This window comes from Delphinus delphis, chromosome 11 (assembly GCF_949987515.2).
Source record: "Delphinus delphis chromosome 11, mDelDel1.2, whole genome shotgun sequence".
NCBI classification, from domain to species: Eukaryota; Metazoa; Chordata; class Mammalia; order Artiodactyla; family Delphinidae; genus Delphinus; species Delphinus delphis.
In genome coordinates this window covers 92,032,718-92,055,777 of record NC_082693.1, presented here as the reverse complement: position 1 = coordinate 92,055,777, position 23,060 = coordinate 92,032,718, and the positions used below count along the sequence as shown (strand labels likewise).

The 23,060-nt window shown below is 52.5% G+C and overlaps 1 protein-coding gene across 1 annotated transcript; it reads right to left on the bottom strand.

Annotated features, from left to right (window-relative positions):
- Positions 1–189: 189 nt before the first annotated feature.
- Positions 190–2,526, bottom strand: H1-0 (H1.0 linker histone). Its single transcript, XM_060025635.1, has one exon. The coding sequence runs from the start codon at positions 2,133–2,135 to the stop codon at positions 1,551–1,553; it is 585 nt and encodes a 194-aa protein (XP_059881618.1). The 5' UTR covers positions 2,136–2,526; the 3' UTR covers positions 190–1,550.
- Positions 2,527–23,060: the final 20,534 nt, after the last annotated feature.

Here is a 23,060-nt window from a genome sequence, read left to right as displayed (position 1 = left end):
GACACCTAGAAGCAGGCTGAGGCATATTCTGTGCGCTCCGGCCCTAGCGTTTCCCGGGTTTTGTTGAGCTCTTGGAACCCTCCCCGGTTCTCAGGTGCAAACGCCCCCCGATTTCCCCCACTGATCGCCAGTCCAATTGCTCCGCATTTTCCTCCAGTCTTAGAAGTACGGAAAAACACATCGCTCAGGTTTTTCTTTTTCAATTTTATTTTAAAGTTTGAAAATTACAAAGACAGCAAATTCTTCCAGGCACAAATAACACTTGTTTACAAACAAAAAGGAGGCGGGTGGGGGGGGGGACGCGCAATTGCACGTTTTTCTGTTTTATTAAAAACAAGGGAAAGACGACTGTACAGGTTTTTTCTCCCAGCTCCCGGGTGTGAAACGTAAGTACTAGCCCTAGATATGTATATATACATATACACAGACATCACACAGACCTAGCTCTCTACAACTACTTAGCGATTCAAACTCGACTGCAGTATGTCTTACTGTCCACTCCCCTCCCTCCCCTCCTCCCCCGTCTACAACTACTTATAAAAGACTCAGAAGTAAAGAGGTCGGGAGGTTTTTAAGTGGTGGGCAGCAGGGCTGGAGCCCCACCAGACTGCTAAGCAAAGCCACCTCTTGTACAGGAGGAACCAAAAATCAGGGGAAAAGCAAAAAGGTCCTCCTAGGATACAATCCAATTGTGTGGAAAAACCCAAGTTTCAACAGGGCACACTGAGGCACTTGGCTGAATGACTCTCCACCCTTCCCCCAAAGTTTCCACTCCTGTTTAACAGGAGACTTTCGGAAGCCAAAGACCACCCCCCACCCCCACCCCCCACTTCCAGTGGCTAGTTTCCAGCTGAGAGAAGCCAGTTTCTCAGACCAGCTGTCACTTCAACCCCCTCCACGTCTCTAGGACAATAGGGAGGCCACTGGGGCAGACTTAACAGAAGTGACAAGGAAACTGGATTTGGACGCCCCACTGCTCACCACCGGGAGGTGGAAGCCAGCCTGGAGAGAGTATTTTTTCCACCTCCCTCCTCTGCCGTCCAGCTGCTGCCACCCCTCTCCTCCGCGCCTAGGTTCTGAAACTCTCACAAGCAGTGCTCAACTTAAAGAAAACTCGATGGCCTCACAGGTATTCCTACAAACCTTACAATTCCTGGGCTCGCTGTCATCTAGCCTCAAGAAGCTGCCTTGCCCATTCTCCCCCTCCCCACGACTTTGACCTTCAGAGTGAACCAGCCATCTAACTAAACAAAACACACAAACCCACCCAAATCCCCAAACCCATAAGCATATTAGTAACAAATCAACAAAACAAAATATAAGTACATTCTCATCATTACAGAGATGAGATTTGTTGTTGCTGTCCTGGCATGATTGGTTAAGGAGAAATGAATTATTCCCTAATTTCTGAGGAATACAAACTGTCTCTTTATAAAGTCAGAAGGAAAGGGGGCAAAGGGCTGCAGATGAGGATCAAGAGAGAAGAAAGGAGAAAAGTATTTACAGAAAATAGGAGACAGGCAGGAGTGTCCACAAGGAGAGCCTCGTTGTCACTTCTTCTTGCCGGCCCTCTTGGCACTGGACTTGGCTTTGGGCTTCACGGGTTTGGCCTTCTTAGGCTTGGATGCCTTGACTGGCTTGGCTTTGACAGTCTTGGGCCTTTTGGTTTTCCTGGGCGTGGCAGCCGGCTTCTTCTTGGCCTTCTTGACTGGGGTGGCTTTGGGCTTCTTGCTTGGGGCTTTCGAGGCAGCCTTCTTGGGCTTGGCGGCCTTCTTTGGCGTGGCCACCTTCTTGACTTCCTTCTTCGTCTTCTTGAAGGCCACTGACCTCTTGGGCTCGTCGCTCTTGGCCAGCCGGAAAGACCCCGAGGCACCCACGCCTTTGGTCTGTTTGAGGACCCCAGTGGTGACCAAGCGCTTGATGGACAACTTGATCTGGGAGTCGGCGTTCTCACCCACCTTGTAGTGGCTCTTAATGTACTTCTGGATGGACTGGCGCGAAGAGCCAGCACGGTTCTTCTCCGCCTGGATGGCAGCCACGATCATGTCTGAATACTTGGGGTGGTCTGTGGACTTCTTGGAGGCCTTGGCCCTCTTGGGCTTGGCCGCAGGGGTGGATGTGGAGTTCTCCGTCATGGTGGCCTGCCTGGTCCTGCTGTTGAAGAAGGCACCTTCCAAAGGGCCAGCCCTCGTCGGAAGCCCAGGAAAGCCTGATTCGGGATCTGCTCTGGTGCCTCTGGCTCCCAAGCCAGTCCGAGGCCGTCTCTCGGGGACCTCGCTCGGGTCGCGGGGGGGGACTCGCTGGGCCGGGTCTGCGTGGCCCAGCCTCGCCGGTCTGTCGGTCGGTCTCGGCGCCCGGGTCTGCCTCCGCCTCCGCCTCCGCCTCCTCTGCCTCCCTTTTCCCAGCTCCGCGTCTGGCGCTCGGGCGGCGCATCCGGGTATTTAGCGGCGGCGGGCGGACCGCGGTGAGGACAGGGCTGCTGGCTGCCTGCTCCCGGCCCGGAATGGCGCCGCGCCGCCGCCATCTGTGTTTCTTCCGCTGAGCAAATCCGACCTTTCCCCCCGGCCCGGGCCTTCCCGCTCCCCGCCGCCGCCCGGGGACGCTGCCTGGCTCTCTGGGCTCCCCCACCGGGCGTCCCGCCGGCCCGGCCGCCGCCCCCCGCGCCCGCCACGCGCCCCAAACGGCGCCAAGGACCGCTGGCGCGCCGGCACATTTCCCCTTTGCCGGGGGCTGGCTCTGCGGGGCCGGGGAGCCCCGGTGCGGGAAACCCCCCGTAGCAAAGCTCCCCCCTGGGGCTACCGGGGACCCCGCTCCCGGCCCGCGGCGGGACCCCCCAGCCTGGCGGAGCGGCCCGAAAGCGGCCCCAACTAACACACGCGGCCCCGAGCCGGGCGACTCCCAGCCGGGCCGAGCCGGGACAGGGGGGAGGGGTCCCTCCCCCGGGGTCCGGTCACCTCTCGGGGGTCATCCCGCCACCGGGCCCCCCGCACCTCTACCCTCTCTCTGTCCATGGGGCCCCTAAGCAAACTTTCCCTGGAAGAGTTGGAAGGGCACTTTCAAACTTTGTCCCTTCCCCCTCCTCTGTCTTCGCTCCCCCAGCGCGCCCCCTGACCTCTACGTCGAGGTTCTCTCCTGAGACCGAACCCCGAATGCTGCCCGGGTCCCCTGAGGGAATGAGGAGGGGTCTCCGAGCCGCCTCTTCTCCTCAAAGACCCCCACATCCTCCATATGTCCTAACTGAGAATTCATTTATAGTCCTCCCTCAGCCTAGGAGTTTTGGGGTGTCAGAGACAGAGCTCGCTGCCCCTACCCCTAGGGCCCAGCCTGGGGATCCAGTCCCCCTCCCAAGGCTCCCTGAAGGCAGTGAGGGGGGCGGTCCACAATGAAGGAGCTGCCCCGCAGGCTCTAACCAAAGACTGTCTTGGGGGCCCCTGGGATGAGGAGAGGCCCTGAGAGCTTTGGGAGCTTGGGAAAATGGGGCTCTAGCGGGGAGGTCGAGGAGGGGGTCGCGCTGCTTGAGTCCTGACTAATCCTCGGAAAGTGTGAGTTGTTCAGGGAGCCGTGGCCCGGACCACCGCCATTTTGCTGGGAAGATGCGATGTCTTTGTTAAAATGTATACATCTTTTCCCGTGCTGCTTGGCAGGTATAGATGAGGAAAGCAAGGGGCGCCACCATCTGTAGGGAACCTTGGGGGCTCAGAGGGGCTTTAGCGGTCTAGAGGCCAGCAGATGGGACCCCAGAGTTCCTGGGACCCCTTGTCTGCAACAGACGTCCTACTCACGTGCAAGGTCCCGCAGGGTCCCGCTTGGCAGGGGCCCTGGGTTGAGATTCTAGGATGCTCGCTCTCTGAGCCTCCTCCCACAACAACCCGCTTTTATTCCCTAAGCAAAGAGGCGGCCACTCTTCCCTTAAACAATACGCTGGTAGTGGGGGGTTATAGCTGGTCAAAATTATGAAGGCGGCTCTCCTGTACGGTCCCGGAGCTGTTTGCAGACACCAGCTATTGAGGAAGAGGGAGGGGAAGGGTTGGAAGGTTTAGATGGGGGGACTGGTCGTAACTGGGAGATGTTGGGGGAAGGGCTCCTACTGGACTTGGGAGTCTCTGAGGCCAGGGAAATTAATGGGTCCCCCCCACACACACACAGCAAGGGATGGATTAATCCAAATGATTGGGAAAGGGGAGGGGGAGTCCTGAGACTCGGTATCGGTATGGGATGCCTTCTCCCGGGCTTATCTTGGTGTCGCAGGCGGGGAAGAGAAGCCAGGAAGGGCCAGGTTTAGTTTAAAAGGTCAACCTTCTTATTTGGATGTTGTCAATTACCCCGAAGTTTCCTGATTTGAAAACACAACATTCTGGTGGGTTTGTTTTGGTTATTTTCAAAGACAATTCTTCTGGTTCCCACTAAGATCTAGATGGGAAAATAGGCATCCACATAGTCAGCCCCAGGTCCGAGATGTCGTTCCACCCTGTGCTCCCAGAGACATGTCATCCCCGCATCCCAGGTCCCTGGGTGTCTAAAAATAAGGACTGAACGAGTCCAGTGGCACCATGATGAAATCATTTTATTTGCACAGCGCTCTCCACCCGTTTCCTGATCCTTTGCGCCTCCTGCCTGGGGAGGCAGGTAACGCGATCACTCCCCCCATCACCCTCATCTACAGTGGAGGCCACGGGACTAGGAAGGACGGATGGGGGACGCACTGCGAGGCTCAGCTCCCGGCGCCCGCAGGCCTTCACTTCGTTTTGTAGCTCTCACATCCCGAGTCCCAGCCCATCCCAGCAACCTGTAAATTCTCTCCCAGAACTGAAGCCAGAAATGGAGGGAGGGGTCGCCTCGGGGTCTCGGGGGCTTTTACCGCCGGTGGACAGCTCTTCTCCCTGCTGGCGATGAGATTCACCGCCCCTCCCCCCGTTCGGGAGAACTTGAGGGGAAGGGGGTGTTGGGAGGGGTTCCCCGGGAGTTGGGCATAGAGTCCGAGGCCGAGGTGGGCACGAAGAGGACCGGCTGCTTCCAGATTGGCTTGGCCTCACCTCGCCTCGCTGACACTGCAGAGCTCGGGGGGCTTCTTGACTTCGGCCCGGCCCGCGTACCCTCGCAGGACGGTCTCGGGTCCCCACCCAGCTTAGAGCCGTTTACCGGCCGGCAGACGGCAGAACTCCCTCCGCCCCATTTAACGCGAGCCCTTTAAAAATTCGGGAGCCGCAGAGCTGCGGGCAATTCCTCCTGGGAAATGTAGTCTCCCGATGTCGAGCCCCGCACTGAGACCCTCCTGGGACCCTCTCGAGCCTCAGAACGCCGGGCCGCCCCAGGCGTGGGGAGGGGGGTCAGACATCGCCTGTTCATTCACTTAGGGAGGGGCCCAGGCCTCTCTGCTGTTTTTTCACTTGTCAAAAGAGCCCTCAGTGTTTTCACCTATCAGAAAGGGGCTCTACCTATATCTGGGGTTGGTGTGAGGGTGAAATGAAATCCTGTATGGAAAAGGGTAAGTCGTACTAGAATGCCAGGGGTCCTGTTTTTACTAATATGCATGTGTGAGTGTGCCAGCCTTTACTGAGCACATTCAAGGGATATATAACATCTCCATTTTCAGAGAGGATGTCTACGATGGCTAAATGACTTGTCCAAGGTGGGTCAACCTGGAGGAAGGAGGGTGACAGGTGACAGACTCCCCAGCCAATGACTTTCCCACTGCAGACATGCATTCATTCTGGTCTTTGGAACTCTAAGGTGTTCACTTGATATGTGCCAGGCACTGGGATAGGCACTGGGATAGGGCTGTGAACAAGAGACAAGAGATCCCTGCCCTTGTAGAGCTGACATTCTAGTGGAGAAGATAGATAAGCAATAGACTAAATAAAGAAGTCCAGGGACTTCCCTGGTGGCTCAGTGGTTAGGAATCCGCCTGCCAATGCAGGGGACACGGGTTCGAGCCCTGGTCCGGGATGATCCCACATGCTGCGGAGCAACTAAGCCCATGCACCACAACTACTGAGCCTATGTGCCACAACTACTGAGCCTGTGCTCTAGCGCCCACAAGCCACAACTACTGAAGCCCACACACCTAGAGCCCATGCTTCGCAACAAGAGAAGCCACCACAATGAGAAGCCTGCGCACCACAATGAAAAGTAGCCCCCACCTGCTACAACTAGAGAAAGCCCGTGTGCAGCAATGAAGACCAAACGCAGCCAAAAATAAATCAATAAACTTATAAAATAAAGAAGTCCATTATAGGGACTTCCCTGGTGGTGCAGTGGTTAAGACTCTACACCCCCAATGCAAGGGGCCCGGGTTCGATACCTGGTCCGGGAACTAGATCCCACATGCATGCCGCAACTAAGGAGCCAGCCTGCCGCAACTAGACCCGATGCAACCAAATAAATAAATATTTTAGAAAAAGATAAGTCCGTTATATCGTATGTTGGAAAGCCATAATTGCAAAGACAAAATTAGAGCCGGGTGAGGGTGAGTGCTGAGAGGGTGTTTGCAGTTTTAAATAGGGTGGTCAGAGAAGAAGAAGCTGACATGTGAACAGATTCAAAGGAGGTGAGAAAGGGAGCCATTCTTATTCTTGGAGGAAGAATCTTCCAAGCAGAGGGAACAGCCAGTGCAAAGGCCCTATGGCAGGAGTGTACAGGGTGGCTGAATTAAGGAGGACAGTAGGAAGAGATGAGTTTTTTAAAAGGTAAGGTCTGGGAAGTAAAGGAGGCACAGGTCATGTAGGGTTTGGGGGACCATTGTAGGGACTTTGACTTTTACTCTGAGTGAAGTGGGAGCCATTGGAGAGTTTTGAGCAGAGGTGGGACATGGTGGGACCCAGGCAATAGTTAATCATAGGACTTCCCTGGTGGCACAGTGGTTAAGAATCTGCCTGCCAATGCAGGGGACACCGTTTCTAGCCCTGGTCCAGGGAGATCCCACATGCTGCAGAGCAACTAAGCCTGTGCACCACAACTACTGAGCCTGCACTCTAGAGCCCGCAAGCCACAACTACTGAGCCCACGTGCTGCAACTACTGAAGCCCGCACACCTAGAGCCCGTGTTCTGCAACAAGAGAGGCCACCGCCATGAGAAGCCTGCGCACCGCAACGAAGAGTAGCCCCCACTCACCGCAACTAGAGAAAGCCCGCGCGCAGCAACGAAGACCCAGAGCAGCCAAAAGTAAATAAATTTATTTTAAAAAATAGTTAATCATAGTCAACTCTGGCTACTGTGTGGAAAAGAAGCTGCAGAGGGCAAAGACAGAAGAGGGTTGGGAGGCTGTTGCAGTAATCCAGGTGAGCGATCATGGTAGTTTGGCCCAGATGGCAGCAGTGGAGGGGATGGGAAGTGGTCAGGTCCCAGGAGGACCCCACAGATTTGGACCTGAACAAGCGAAGATGGAGCTGTCATTAACTGAGACAGGGAAGACTGAGGGTTTGAGAGTTCTGGCCGGGTTAGGTTTGAGATGCCTCCCAGGTGTGTGAGTGGAGATGCTGAGAAGTCAGGTACATGGAAGAATCCTGAGTCTGGAGTTCAAGGAGAGAGATCCTCTACCTCCCTCTTCCTCCATTTAAGGACCCTCTACTTTGACTGAGTGCCAGGTGTGAACAGAATGGACCCAGCTTGGTCTCATGGGACTCAGAGTCCACTGGGGAGACAGCATTGATATCATTACAAATTGTGATTGTGTCAAGCGCAGATAAGGATGAGAATTGGGGCCTGGGAAGGGGTCACCGGCGGGCTTATGTACATCAAGTGCCAGGGGAGGTTGTGTGGCTGGATGGAGACAGGATGAGGAGTGTGGAGGGAGATGCCGTTAGACTGAAGAGCCGGCTGGAGCACGTGTGGCTTTAAGCCACGGCAAGGGGTGTAGGTTTGTTCTGAGTGCACTCAGAAGCCACTATAGAATTTTAAGCTTAAAATTTTGTTTCTTAAAATAATTAACCCAGTTATTTTAAAATAAAAATTTAAATGATGACATACATCATCCATGCAAGAGATTATGCAATGTAATACAATTCTAAAACCAATATGGAGACAACTGTTTCCCTTACGCAAGTTAACACGAGAATCATCATCAGTCCCTCGGAAGCCCCCTGTGTCCCCCTCCCTAACCATACCTCCGTGACCTCTATCCTGGAATTCTGTAAAACAATTCTCTCCTTTTTCTTTATAGTTTTCCTATGTGAACTTAACCCCATACACACTGCATAGCTTACTTTTGCCTGGTTTTGGACTGTATACAAATAGAAGCGTATCATGGGTATTCTTTTCTGTGACTTGCTTCTTTCATTCTGTATTTTTGTTTTTTGTTGTTGTTGTTGTTTTTTGCGATACGCGGACCTCTCACCGCTGTGGCCTCTCCCGCTGCAGAGCAGAGGCTCCGGACGCGCAGGCTCAGCGGCCATGGCTCACGGGCCCAGCCGCTCCGCGGCACAAGGGATCCTCCTGGACCGGGGCACGAACCCGCGTCCCCTGCATCGGCAGGCGGACTCTCAACCACTGCGCCACCAGGGAAGCCCCACTCTGTATTTTTGAGAGTCGTCATGTTGGTGCAAGCAGCTGTTGCTCAGTGGTCAGAGCACATACTGGTTTTGTACGCGGGCCTCTCACTGTTGTGGCCTCTCCCATTGCGGAGCACAGGCTCCGGACGCACAGGCTCAGGGGCCATGGTTCATGGGTCCAGCCGCTCCGCGGTATGTGGGATCTTCCCGAACTGGGGCACGAACCCGTGTCCCCTGCATCGGCAGACGGACTCTCAACCACTGCGCCACCAGGGAAGCCCTGAAGTCCTTTTTTTAAAAAATGCAATAATAGGGAATTTCTCGGCAGTCCAATGGTTAGGACTCCCTACCTTCACTGCTGAGGGCCCGGGTCAGGGAACTAAGACCCCACAAACCACATGGGTGTGGCCAATAAATAAAAATACAGTAATAGAATATTAGGTAAAAAGTGAGTTTATATTTAGAATGAGAAAAGAACTCACAACAAATCATATTTTTTTTAAAAAAAATAAAAGCTAATAAATACCACAAAGATCATGAAATCCAGAAATATACTTTTACTAATGAACTGTCTGACCCGTATTGCTAGGATCCCTCTCAGGGCCTTGGGCAAGGCAGAGACCCTAAGGCTCCAGTGAGACAGCTTCACAGTGAATCTCTCTCAGAATGTGGTCTGTTCCACTGTAGGAAGAGGCTGCCGCTTCTCTCCATGCTGCTTGTGATAGATGGCTCCCACACCTGTCCATGCCCTCATCCCTGGAACCCGTGCGTATGCTCTGTCACATGGCAAGGAGGGATTATGGTTGCAGATGGAGTTAAGGCTGCTGACCTTGAGATGAGAGACCACCCTGGATTATCCAGGGAGGCCCAATGTAATCACAAAGGTCCTTAAGTGGGGGAAGAGGGAGGCAAAAGAGTAGGAACCAGAGAGCTGGTGTCGTGAAAGAGTGGACCACTGTGGGCTTCTGAGATGGAAAGAGCCCACAAGCCAAGGAATGCAGGCTGCCTCTGGAAGGTGGAAAAGGCAAAATCCAGATCCTCCCCAGAGCCTCCAGAAGGAACACACACCTGACAACACCTAATTTTAGCTCAGTGAGACCCTTTTTGGACTTCTGACCTCCAGAACTGTAAGGCAATAAATCTGTGCTGTTTTAAGTCACCGAATTTGGGACAATTTGTGTCAGCAGCCTTAGGAAACGAATACACTACTGTTTGGGTTGGGTATTTAGGCTGTTTCCAGCCTCTTGCTTTCCAGACAGTGATGCTGTGACTCTCCTTCTGCAAGTGTCCTGGTGTAATATGTACGGCGTCAGCTTGGCCTGGTTGTGGCAGCTGCTTCTCACACGCTGCAGTTCGGATGATGGATTTGGGAAGGGCAGAATGAGCGTGGCGAGACCATCACGGGCCATCTCAGCAAGCCAGGTACTGAGCTAAAGAGGTGGCAGTGGAGTCCGGAAGAAGGGGCAGATGTGAGAAATATTTAGGATGACAAGTCCACAGGACTCCCTAAAGGGTTCCTTGTTGGAGGTGAGGGAGCAACCAGAAAGATTCCCGAGTTCCTGGAGCAGAAGCAAGGATGGTGGTGGAACCAGAGATGGTGATGGCACGGAGTCTGACACCAGGACCCTTCCTCGTGGGCCTTCCCCTTTCCTGTCCTAGCTGGCAGCTCTCCCGGTCCCCCCTCATCCTTTACAACCTCATGCCTTGGAAGCTGATCTCTCACCCACTTCTCCCAAGTTAGGAAAATAATCGAAATCCCATGTGGGTTGAAAGCCAAATGATGGACAGAAAGACAAACACACACTCCATGACAAAGGAATGAAACTGCAGGTGATAGCTTCACGGTTAAACTTTAACTGATCTAGCTGAACTAAACTTTAACTGATTTCCTAAGATTTAAAGCAACAGAGACACCACCAAGGCAAAGGCTGAGGGTTTTGATTCTTAGAGATAATCTCCTGCATGGGCACCATCCTTTGGGAGGCCACGTGGCTCTTACACAGGAGAGGAGGCTGCAAGTGCAGAGTTGGAATGTGTCTGCAGTGCACCAATTCAGAAAAGCAAGCTGACAAAAATATGCGTGGGGATCACGTTTTTATGAAATAGGGAAGTTAGGGAGCCCCATCCAGGTATAGATTGATAACAATAGTTCACATTTATGGAGCAGTTATTGTGTGCCCGGCACTGCGGTCAGTGCTCTACTGATAGGTACTAATGCATTTGGATCTTTTGCTATTATTGTCACTTCCTTTGACAGACGGGGAAGAAACTTGTCTAAAGGGGTCTGACTCCATGCCCTTAACCAACTCTCAAAGCTTCCCCTCCCTTAATCTGGGGACTAGATGGGCAAATTTGTGGCTGTCCTGGGGAGCCCTGGGAGGAATGAGCTCTGGGCTCCAAGCCCTCCCCTATACGGGTCAGTAAGATTAGCTGCCATCTGACCCACTGGGATACTCCTGACCAAGGTCATCTGGCAAAGAGGACACCTATGCCCCCAAAGAGGGAACTCACTCTGTGGGAAACGGGATATGGACATTGTGAGGCAGACAGACACCATGTGTGGCTTGGGCTGGAAGCCATGCTGGGCCCTTCCCTCCCCCCATTCTGGCATCATTCCCACTTCAGGGAGCAAGGACTGAGCTCCTGGTATGAACGAGAGGGCTGTAACCTCGGAGCTCACCAGCAGGCAGGCTGGGCCTTATAGGAGTGGGACCGGCCTCCTTTGGATGGAGTGAGCCCCTGGGAATCTCAGACTACTCTGGAAGAGACCTCGAGAGGGAGATGCTGGGCTTCTTACCAATAAATGCATGAGGGTGCATGAGAGATGGTTTTAAAAAACAACCACACTGCACTGTGATGAGGGGATTGTTTTCCAGGCTGGACAAGTGGACTGCGGATGTGTGTGCGTATGTCCACGTTATTATTGCCAGTTTTCTCTGAGAAGTGGAATTGGGTCATGGCAGGCTTTTACTTTTTACTTTTACACTTCCATATTGTTTTAATTTTTTAAACAATAAGCATGTATCACTTTTTTTTTAAATTAATTTATTTATTTTTAATTTTTGGCTGCATTGGGTCTTTATTGCTGCACGTGGGCTTTTCTCTAGTTGCATCGAGCAGGGGCTACTCTTCGTTGCAGTGCGCGGGCTTCTCACTGCGGTGGCTTCTCTCGTTGTGGAGTATGGGCTCTAGGCGCACGGGCTTCAGTAATTGTGGCACATGGGCTCAATAGTCATGGCTCACGGGCTCTAGAGCGCAGGCTCAGTAGTTGTCGTGCATGGGCTTAGTTGCTCCGCGGCATGTGGAGTCTTCCTGGACCAGGGCTCGAACCTATGTCGCCTGCATTGGTGGGCAGATTCTTAACAACTGCGCCACCAGGGAAGTCCCATAAGTATGTATTACTTTTCTAATAAAGAACCTTCATAATGTCAAAAACATACATATGAGGAGAAGGCAAAAAAATATTTTTAAAAACCCTTCAGAGTAAATATGATGAACGGTAAGTATTCATAGCATATAGAATAGTGTTACAAATCCTTAGGAGAAAAATGGTAGCACCACAGTGAGAGCTAGTACGTAAACAGATAAATTATAGACAAGTAAATACCAGCTAATTTGATCTCATACGTGAGCCAAGATGTGCAGCTTTAAACGAGCAATGTCATATTTTTTACCTTTCAGTTTAACTAAGGATTTTTTTTTTTTTTTTTTTTTTTGCCGTGCCACACGGCTTGTGGGATCGGGATCTTAGTTCCCAGACCAGGGATCAAACCCAGGGCCCTGGCAGTGGAAGCACGGAGTCTTAACCACTGGGCTGCCAGGGACTTCCCTAAGTAAGAGTTTTAGAAATGGTAACAGTGCTGGGAGTGAGTCGTCCACTCCTTTCCCCTGCTCGCAGGAGTGGACCTTAGATGAACGTGTTTGGATAAGAGTTTGCTACTAGGACTCAAAGGCCTTGAATTGTTCAAACTCAACCTGGATCCAATCATGAGAAAAGAACTGGACAAACTCAAACCGAGGGACATGTTATAAGACGACTGGCCTGGACCCTCCAAAAATATTAAAGTCATGAAAGACTATAAAGGCGGAGACATATCCCAGATTACAGGAGACAAGAGAGACCCCGCTAAATGTTGTACGTGCTCCTGGATGGACCTTGGGTCTAAAAAAGAACAAGTTCTAAAAGACGTTATTGAAAGAGTTGAGGAAGTTTGAATGTGGGCTGTATATTAGATAACGTTGCACCTGCGTTCCATTTCTGGAATGCGCTCATTAGACTGTGGTCTTGTGGATGAATGTCCTTTAACTTAAGAGATGGATGCTGAAGGGCTGAGAGAGTGTCATGATGTCTGCAACTCAGATCACTGAGCAAAATACATGTACTTAGACAAAAGTATTGGTTTACAGATTTGTATATATGTAGACAGAGGTGTCAACAGAGAACACCAGAGAGAAAGCAAGGGTGGCAAAATCATGACCGTTGGTGAGCCTGGGCAAAGGATACATGGAAATTTATTGGACTATTTTTTTTGGTAAAGTTTTATTTATTTATTTTTGCTGTGCTGCACGGCTGCGCAGCACGCGGGATCTTAGTTTCCCAACCAGGGATCGAACCCGTGCCCCCTGCAGTGGAAGTGTTGGATGGGCAGCCACAGCCTGGAGGGTCATGGAAGCCCCCAGAGGTGGGAGTCTGGGAGAAGCCGGGATCACCCCACCCCAGATCCAAGGCCCTGCTTCTGCCACTCAGTGCAGGCCCCGCTGTTGAAGCCCAGGGCACGTGGAGGGTCTGTTTGTGTTTATTTTTTCAAAAGCAGTAACATCCAACGTCAGCAGCAGTTGTTTTCCTAACCTCGGGGCACGAGCTCTGCTATGGAAATGGTCAGCTGAGCTTGACCTTGGGGCCCTTCACGTGAGGAAGAGCCGCCTGGACGAGGAGATAAAAGGGGTCCCTGGGTGGGGGCAGGGGGACTAGGGCGTCTTGGGAGCAACACGCAACACAAACAAAGCCAGAGTTTCCAGGAAAAGATGGCAAAGTACGCAGATCGAGGCCCCTTTCCTCTGAGAGACCGAAAAACCAGCTGCCTCCAAGCACTTTGATGTTTTCTAGGCAGCCACTCCCTGATTGCCCAGAGGAAGGAGCGCTGGCCTTCCTTGGCCACAGCTTTTGGGAATGAAGAGCAAAGACTTCTAGAATCAAAGAATTCAGAGCAATTATGGAAGCTAAGAATTCAGTCCTCATATTAGAATTCTCACTTATGTTGAATTCTAAAATACTGGAATCACAATCTCTTATATCTGGAAAGTGGCTAGATAGACGGGTAAATATCATTTTTCTACTCCATGCACCGCATTCTCAGATACCCTAACTGGTACCCTGCCCAGCACCAGCGGCTAAAGGAACCTGGAACCGAGGCTGGTATGCCCAGGATGGTGAGGAGGGCCTGCATACTCGGCCTGGCTGCTCTCTGGCGAGGGCCATGCCCAACTGGGGCCCAAACACAGCTGGCATCACTCCCTGCAAGTGCTCAAAACATGCTTTGGTGCTGGCTGGGGTGGAGAGCAAAGTTCTGCTCCCAGGAACGAGGGGGTATAAACTCCTGGTCACTGCAGCTTCTCTGGAAAGGTTCAGGAAACGTTTCCCATGGGCACTGAAGGTGTTTAAACACACCTTAGGAGACAGTGTGGGTGGGAGAAGCCCCTGAAACTGCTGTGTGACCTAAAATAGCTTGGTAACCCTCTCTGGGTTCATGTGCTCTCTCCTGTAAACTCAGGGTTGGGAGGACTTCATTGACCCACTAGAAGTCCACAAAGTCTAGCATGGTGGTGAGGTCCAAGCACCATAGATTCATGTTGTCTGGGTTCAAATCCCAGCTTTACCACTTACAGGTACGAGGTTCTGGGCAAGTTGACCCTTCTGTGTCTCAATTTCCTCCCCCTGTAAACTGGGGATAATAGTGGCCCCTACCTCATAGAGTTTTCATGAAGACTGAATGTATATATATGTGTATATGTAATATGTTTATAACAAATTATATGTCATATTATATATGACACCTGTAGTATTACATATATTATAATGTGATATGATTATATATACATCACTTAGAAGAATGGCAGACACACACTCAGCACAGTTTAAGCATTAGTTGTCATCATTGTTGGTATCTCATCACCTGGACGGAAATGATGTGTTTACCCACAATAAGGCGGCAGAGACTCACAAATGGTGTTGTGTCTTTACTTTTGGCTAAGATTTATGTCAATTCAATGTGGGAACAGCGGATTTGCTCCTGCTGATGCAAAGTTTTGACTGGCAGCTCCATATGACTTTCCTTAATTTTTTTAAACGGAGGAATCTCTTATTTCTGAATGTAGGTTGTCTGAGCGACCAGAACTTTTAAAACATGGAAGAGGTCCACTTAGAGGAATCTAGCCTAAGGAAATGACCAGGAATTCACACAAATGTTTCTTTTTTTTTTTTTCTTTTTTTCTTTTTTTTTGCTGTACACGGGCCTCTCACTCTTGTGGCCTCTCCTGTTGCGGAGCACAGGCTCCGGACACGCAGGCTCAGCGGCCATGGCTCACAGGCCCAGCCGCTCCGCGGCATGTGGGATCTTCCCGGACCGGGGCACGAACCCGTGTCCCCTGCATCGGCAGGCGGACTCTCAACCACTGCGCCACCAGGGAAGCCCTCACACAAATGTTTCTGTACAAGGATGTTCACTGCAGCATTATTTTTTTTAATTCATTAATTTATTTTTTTGGCTGTGCTGGGTCTGATGACCTCACTGATGACCAGTCTTTACCAGAACCTGAACTGGGTGTTGGGAACAAAGACAAATCAGACATGAGGCCCATCTTCGTGAAACTCACAGTTCAGAGGGGAGACGAAGATGAAATATACAACCCCAGGACTACTCTATTCTCAGTTTCATACAATAGGTAACCGTTTGTTCACATAGTCAAATCTCACCAAGAGATGGGGATTCTGCTCGACACCAGGCACTGCGCTGAATGCAGGGACACTGACGCGGCTGGCCTTCGAGGGGCCCCCATGCTGAGAACACACGCCGTGACCCTGGAGCCTTCTTTCCATCCAGAGCAGTGGCCTCTGACTCAGTGGCTCTGGAATGTGGTTCCTGGCCTGTCATCAGTCTGGGTCTACTCTTAGTGGGTCTGACTGGGCAGCTGGGGCTTGGGAGACTGGCCTTGTTCAGGCTGGGGCGACCTTTCAGACCACCTGCCTCACTGCCCTGTGCGCTTATTTAACTTGGGAGGAGAGGGCAGAGGGGAAGTGGGCACGCAGAGAGGGTGCATGTGTGCAGACAGGTGCGTGTGTTTGAGTGTGCTGTATCCATACGTACACACAAGCACGCAGGCGTACATGAGACGTGTGGTGGGTGCCTACAGGCTTGTGTGTATGCATACGTAAAATACATATAAATGCATGCACTAGGCATGCATTTAGTAAAACATTAACATAGGCTATGAAATATGAACACAGTGTAATGATAGTAATGTATCATTGAGTGTGTTTTAGAAATCATAACAGTGAATATGTATTGAATAGTGTTCTCAGTACCCTACAGGAACTGCCTCATTTAATCCTTACCGCATCCTGACGAGGTCAGTACTGTTGTTATCCCCAGGTTAGAAGTGAGGAAACTGAGGCCCAGAGAGGTTAAGTGACCTGCCTGGGGTCACACAGGTAGTCAGCAGTCTGTCCCCAGCCCACACCCCTGAGCCTCAAGCCGCCTCCATGCTTGGCCCATCTGCAAGCCTCTGGAGCATGTGTGGACACCTGCGCAGGCTGGACGTGTGAGCAGGGGGACGTGTGTGGGAGTGAACAGTACGGGGCGGGAGTGCACACAGGTGCTCATGACAGCACGCATCTACAACTCTGTTTACGGGGCGTGGCTCCAGGCGTGCCTGCCCTGCTCCCCCAGCCTGGAGCGCCCTTCTCCGCCTTTGTCTCCTGGTGACGCCTATGTATCCCCGGAGACTCACTGTGGGTGTCACCTTTTCCCCCAGGCGGCCCTGGCTCCTCTGGCTGGGTCAGTTGCAACATTGGCCCTCCCTGGCGCTGTCTTCCGTCGGGGTGAGGGTGTGTCCTTTATATCTGTGTCACTCAGGTGTCTGGAACAGGTCTGACCGGGACATTAACAGCAATGATAACAGCTGCCACTCGGTGGGCACGGCCGCTGTGACTGGCGTGCGCGGAAGCGGCGCCCTCGTGACCTCCCTGAATCCCATTTATCAATCGAGGTCTCAGAGGGTGATTGGAGCACGTACGCAGCAGAACCAGAAATTGAACCCCGGGCTTGGCTTCAGCTCTGTCGTTCCCATACCATGTTCCTTTGGGGCAATTTTATTATTTTTTAAGCTTTTATTTATTTGCGATTAGCTATCACACACCCCTGGGAAACAATTCAGAAAAGCATCTAACATTGAAATAAGCATCCCTCCACCCCTGTCGCTCACCCTCCAGCCCACTCCCGAGGCAACCGCTGGTCCAGGTTCTTGCATGTCCAGGGCCCCCTTCCCGCTGCGTTTTCTCACGCTGTGTGTGTGCATGTGAATGCATGTGTGTGGGCGCACACACGTGTGCATGAGCACGTGCACGCGTGTGACTCCTTCCCGAGAGGTTTTGAGCATCTCTAAGCACGTACGCCAACCATACCTGCTGTTATTTCTCTCTCGCTCGCTCTCTCTCTCTCTCGCTCTCGCTCTCTCTCTTTATTTTTGTATTTTTGCATTTATTTATCTATTTTATTTATTTTGGGTGCGTTGGGTCTTCGTTGCTGCGCGTGGGGTTTCTCTAGTTGCGGTGAGCGGGGGCTACTCGTCGTTGCCGTGTGAGGGCTTCTCATTGCGGTGGCTTCTCTTGTTGTGGAGCACAGGCTCTAGGTGCGCGGGCTTCAGTAGTTGCAGCACGTGGGCTCAGTAGTTGTGGCGCACGGGCTTAGTTGCTCCACGGCATGTGGGATCTTCCCGGACCAGGACTCCAACCCGTGTCCCCTGCATTGGCAGGCGGGTTCTTAACCACCGCACCACCAGGGAAGCCCTATTTCTCTTCTTTTACATAAATAGTGGCACACCCCACACCCAGATCTGCACCTTGCTTTGTTCACTTCACAGCACATCTTGGCGATCTCTCCGCATCAGCATGTAAGAACGTCCTCACTGCTTTTTATAACTGCTTGACCCTGGAGCAGTTATAAAAAGTTATAACTGTTATAAAAAGTTATAAAAACGTGGTGGGGAATTTATTAAATACTTCCTACTCCCAATGCGGCCATGAATGTTCTCGTACAGGCGCAGACTTTGACTGAATGAATGGATCAATGAAGGAACAAGTGAAGGGGAGAGAGGATGCCCGAGGTTGGGGCCTGGGTTATGGGGGGATCCTGGGCGTGGGGCCAGAGGTGCCTCCAAACCTGTCTTTCTAAGGAAATGGGAGAACATGAGAATCCGCTGGAGTCCTGAGGGTCACCGCCAGCTGGGTCCCAGGTGAGGGTCTCTCGGCAGGACCGCCTCGGCTCCTCGTCAACAATGCAGCAACGTCACGCTGCTGGGGAAGTGTGCCCGCCATGAGTCACCTTTCACACCTGCTTGGCCAGTGCAGCCAGCCGCCCCCCTCTCAAAGCTAGAGATGCCTCCGCTGAGGTCGCCGGGCCAGTGGGTGGCCAAACCAAATGAGCATCTTTGGGACGCAGGTTCCATGCCCTGCCCTGATGGGGGAGATGGAGACACAGAGATGGCCACTGACCTCGTTGAACCATGAACCAGGAACCACAAGGGAGCTTGGAGACAGTGGCCGACTGGGTCCAGGGTGCCCAGAGCTGGGGCGGGTCTGCTTTGGGAGTTCAGGGAGTGGAGTTGGAGGTCCAGGCAGGGATCCACACTGCAAGAGCTCAGGGACTTTGAGAAGAAGGTGTGATTGGCACCCCTCGTGACACAGGGGGGAGACTGGAGCTGCCGGATGGTGAAGGGGCAACAATTCAGGCACCTTCTTGCCCTTTCTAGGGGCCTCCAACCTTCCTAGCCCCCTTGGGAGGAACCTCTTGATCTGCTTAACCAGGGAAACTGAGGCAGGAGTGTGGAGGTGACTCATCCAAGTCAGTCCAACAGAGGTGCACCCAGACCTCCCCCCAAACCTATGCCCCAAGGAAGGGACCCAGGGCACCTGGTCTCTGGGCAGTTTCCAATGAGAAGACCTTGGTCAGCTTGGGAAGCCCCTGCTATGAGAGCCATGGACCTGGACTCCAGCTCTGTGACCTCGGCGCTACTGAGTCCCAGTCCCCTCCCCTAGAAAATGGAAGTAACTGCGCACCTCCCTCACTGGGCTGTTCAGGGGACTAAAGGAGATAGTGAATGCAAATGCCTATTCCAGGACCTGGCACACAGTAAGTGCTCCACAAAAGGTAGATATCTTTCTGTTTGGGCAGGTGGCCTGAGTAAGAAGATTTGGGCGCTGGAGCCAGACATGCCATGATGTGACTCAGTAAATTACTGACCTTGGTGAGTCATGTCCCCTCTCTGATCCTCAGTTTCCTCCTCTGCAAATGGGCTCAGCCCTTCAAAGAGTTGTTGTCTAAAAGTCTGCTCACGGCAGGAGCTCCCTCAGTGCGAGCTCCTCCTTTCCCGGGCCTCAGAGTCCGCTTGTAAAGTCAGATGGGACGCTGGGATGACAGGGATAACTCACAGTTACAGCGTAGGCTCTTCCATGTGCCAGAAACTGCCATTATCTCCTAGCACCTCAGGCTGGTTGCTGGGCTTCCAGGCTGATTTACGGGGAGACCCAGACCTTTGCCCTTTGGCGTGGGAGTGAGGGTGAGGCTGAGGCTGTGGCTGTGCCCTGTCTTGAGGGTGCCTGGCTGGGTAGTCATTCACTTCCAGTCAGTCAGTCAGTCAGTAAGTCAATCAACAAACATACATCATACCGAGACTCCATGTGTTCTGTGCTGGGTCCTGGGGAAACAGAAGTGAATCAGAGCTGGCCCCTGGCTTGGGGGGCTCACAGTCTGGGGGAGCCATGTGGAGACAACATGTCAAGTAGAAGGGCTGTGGAAGCCAGAGCAGGCATCTAGCCCCATCTGGGGGATCTTGGAGGTGGCAGGTGATGACTGATCTGAGTCTTGACTCTACTGGGTCTCCCAGAGGAGGGGCGGGGAGTGGGCAGGTGAATGTGGAGGAGAGGGGTGAGGACAGATGAGTGCCTGGCTGGGCACCCTTAGGAGCTGCAGGTGCCTTCGTGGAGTGGAAACCCAGAGCCCAGGGATCCTGAAGGGGCAGCAGGGGCTCAGAGCAGGGTTTCACAAAGGGAAAACCCTGTTTTAGAAAACCCACACTGGTGGTGTGCAGATTGGATGGGAGGGGAAAAATCAGAGGCTGGGGACTGGGAAAGATGCAGAATGAGGCATGGGCTTGGGGACAAAGATAGGCAGTAGCATCCAAGGGTGGAAAAGGGGTGGCCAGGAGGAGAGGGCAGTACCCCACGGCCACGCTGGGCTCCTCCCAGACTGCCAGCTTCCCCCACCTGCTGGGGTCGAGACGGCGCAGGGGCAAGTTGGTGAGAGCTTGCTAATAAAACACTCTTCCAGAGGATTTATCATAGAGCCCCTGAAGGGGTCTGGCTTTGTACCTGGCAACACATCCCACCCCGAGAGACGGGAAGTCTCAGGACGCCCTGAAAAGTGACAAGTGGGAATCTGCCAAAATGGGAGGAAGAGGCCTGGATTCTCACAGAACATGGAGTCGGGGTTTGGACCAAGTGTAACCAGATCTCCTGGGAATGGCAGGGGGCAGGGACAGCCAGCTGACTTCTGACTAATAATAATAAAATAATAGCTCCTGTTTTTGAAATACTTACTGTATTCTGGGCCCCATGCCATGCATTTTACTTCCATCATTTCACTTAATCCTCATCACCACCCCATAACAATAACAACACCACAATGAGCACTAACATTTTCATTGCATTTTACTCTGTCCCAGGCACTCTTCTCAGCATTTTATATGTATTGGCTCATTTTTGAGCTTCACAACACTCCTGCGGGGTATGAACTACTATCCCCATTTTACAGATGAGGAAACTGAGGCACAGAAAATTTGTATAACTTGCCCAAGTTTGCAGAGCTAGGAGCTAGGATACGGATGGAGGGCTGTCTTGGTCCCCTTACCCCCCGCCACTGACCTCAACCCTTACTCCTTCCTCATCCTGCCTCTCTCAGGCATCATGGGACGGGGAGGGGAGGGTCTGCATCATTAGTGCCTTCTGAGGTGACATTGCCCCCCCCTTCCCAGAGGAGCTGCAGGTCCCTGGAGCTGAGGGTGAGATGGTCCCAGAGCCCCTGGATGGGGTGGGCCTGGGGTGACTGAAGCGCTAGGCCTTAGAGTAAAGTCTGACAAGGTGTAAAGAGTAAAGGTGACAAGGAAGTGACAAAACTTCTCTGACCTCCCCTCACAGCCTCTGTCCCCCTCATGGCTCCCCACCCTCTGCGGCCTGACGAAATTCAGTGGGCCCTTGGTGGGCCTTTTCTCCCAGCCCCAGTCGGCCACTCCCTTCTCAAAGCATCCGCTCCCTCCGGTTGCTGGGAACCTACTTACTGCTCTTCCTTAGGGTCCTGTCCCCCTCTCCACCCCCCCGCCCCCACCCTGCTACTTGCCACCCTGAGACCAACTCAGAGCCTTCACCAACCCCCCCTGCTGATGATGCCCACAGCCCCGTCTTTGCCCAGACCTCCGTCCTGAGCCAGGGCACCGCCCACCTAAAACTCCCCAATGGCTCCCCACTGGGTTAAGAATGAAGCTAGAGGGACTTCCCTGGCGGTGCAGTGGTTAAGACTCTGAGCTCCCAGTGCAGGGGGCCTAGGTTTGATCCCTGGTCAGGGAACTAGATCCCACACGCATGCCACAACTAAGAATTCCCACGCCACAACTAAGGAGCTGGTGAGCGGCAACTAAGGAGCCCTTGAGCCGCAACTGAGGAGCCCACAAGCTGCAACTAAGACCCAGTGCAACCAAATAAATTAATAAATATTTTTAAAAAAAGAAGAATGAAGCTAGAGCTTGGATGCAGGGTCCCCACCCTCCTTGCAGACTGAATTCTATTCTAGCTCTGGCCTGTTCCTCTGGCCTCATTTTGGATCCCTGTACGCACTCCAAACTCCAGCCAAACCCAGCTGCTCTGTCCCCGAATGGGCTTTCCTTTCCCATCTAGTGCCTTTGAATGTGATGTTCATTTGACCTGGAATACTCTCTCCACCCTCTTAGTCTAGCTAGTTCCTCCTCAGCTCCAGGGCCCCCTCCTCCAAGAAGCCTCCCCTGACCTCCCAGGCTGGGTTTGCTGCATCCTCTGTGCTGATTGTGGCCTCTTGTAAGTAACTGAAGCGGAACAAGTTGGAGGGAAGACAGGGCCTTGATAGCAGCCTTGAGACTGAGGCTGCCCAGGTCTGGAGTTCCCAAGAAAGGCTTGGGTTGCGGACAGACAAAAGCCAAGGACAAGAGATCAAAGACAGAGATCAAGCTTGTCACAGGAAAACACGTAGAAGGAGAAGACAGGAGAGCTGAGGACAGACCCTGGGGAACCCCAACATTAGAGGGCTGGACAGAAGAAGAGAATTCTCGGGAGACTGAGAAGGAGGAGGTGGAGAGTTAGGTGGAGAAGCCAGAGCGCAGAGAAGAAAGCTAGCTCCCAGGGAATCACCCCCCAGCATCCATGATCAGGGGTTGTCCCCTCCCCTTGACTATGGGCCGGCCCTGTGACTTGCTTTTTTTATTATTATTATTTATTTATTTTGGGCTGCATTTGGTCTTTGTTGCCGCGCGTAGGTTTTCTCTGGTTGCATCCAGCGGGGGCTACTCTTTGTTACAGTGTGTGGGCTTCTCATTGCGGTGGCTTCTCGTTGTGGAGCATGGGCTCTAGGCGCGCGGGCTTCAGTAGTTGCAGCACGTGGGCTCAGTAGTTGTGGCTCGTGAGCTCTAGAGCGCAGGCTCAGTCGTTGTGGCTCATGGGCTTAGTTGCTCCACGGCATGTGGGATCTTCCCGGACCGGGGCTCGAATCTGTGTCCCCTGCATTGGCAGGCGGATTCTTAACCACTGCGCCACCAGGGAAGTCCAGTGACTTGTTTTTGATTAATTTGATCGGAACAAGTGCCACAGCACTTCCAAGCCTGAGTCATAAGAGGCTTGTAGATTCCACCAGCATCACTTGAAACTCTCTAAGGGAAGTGAACTGCCATGTAAGAAGTCGGACTACAGACTGCCCTGAGACTGCCATGCTGTGAGGAAGCCCAAGCTAGTCACGTGAAGTGGCCACGTGGAGAAAGGGAGAGATCTGTCCTGGGGCCCCCCAGCTGCCACCTTCACCCCAGCTGAGGCACCAGATATACAAATGAAGAAGCCGTCTTGGACGTCCAGCCCAGCCACCATTGACTGCAACTGCAAAACAGATACCAAGAGAATGGTCCAGTTGAGCCCAGTCCATCCACGGGACCAGGAGTGATAATAAAAAAACTGTTTTTCTAAGCCATTAAGTTTACGGTAGTTGATTACACAGTAATAGATCATT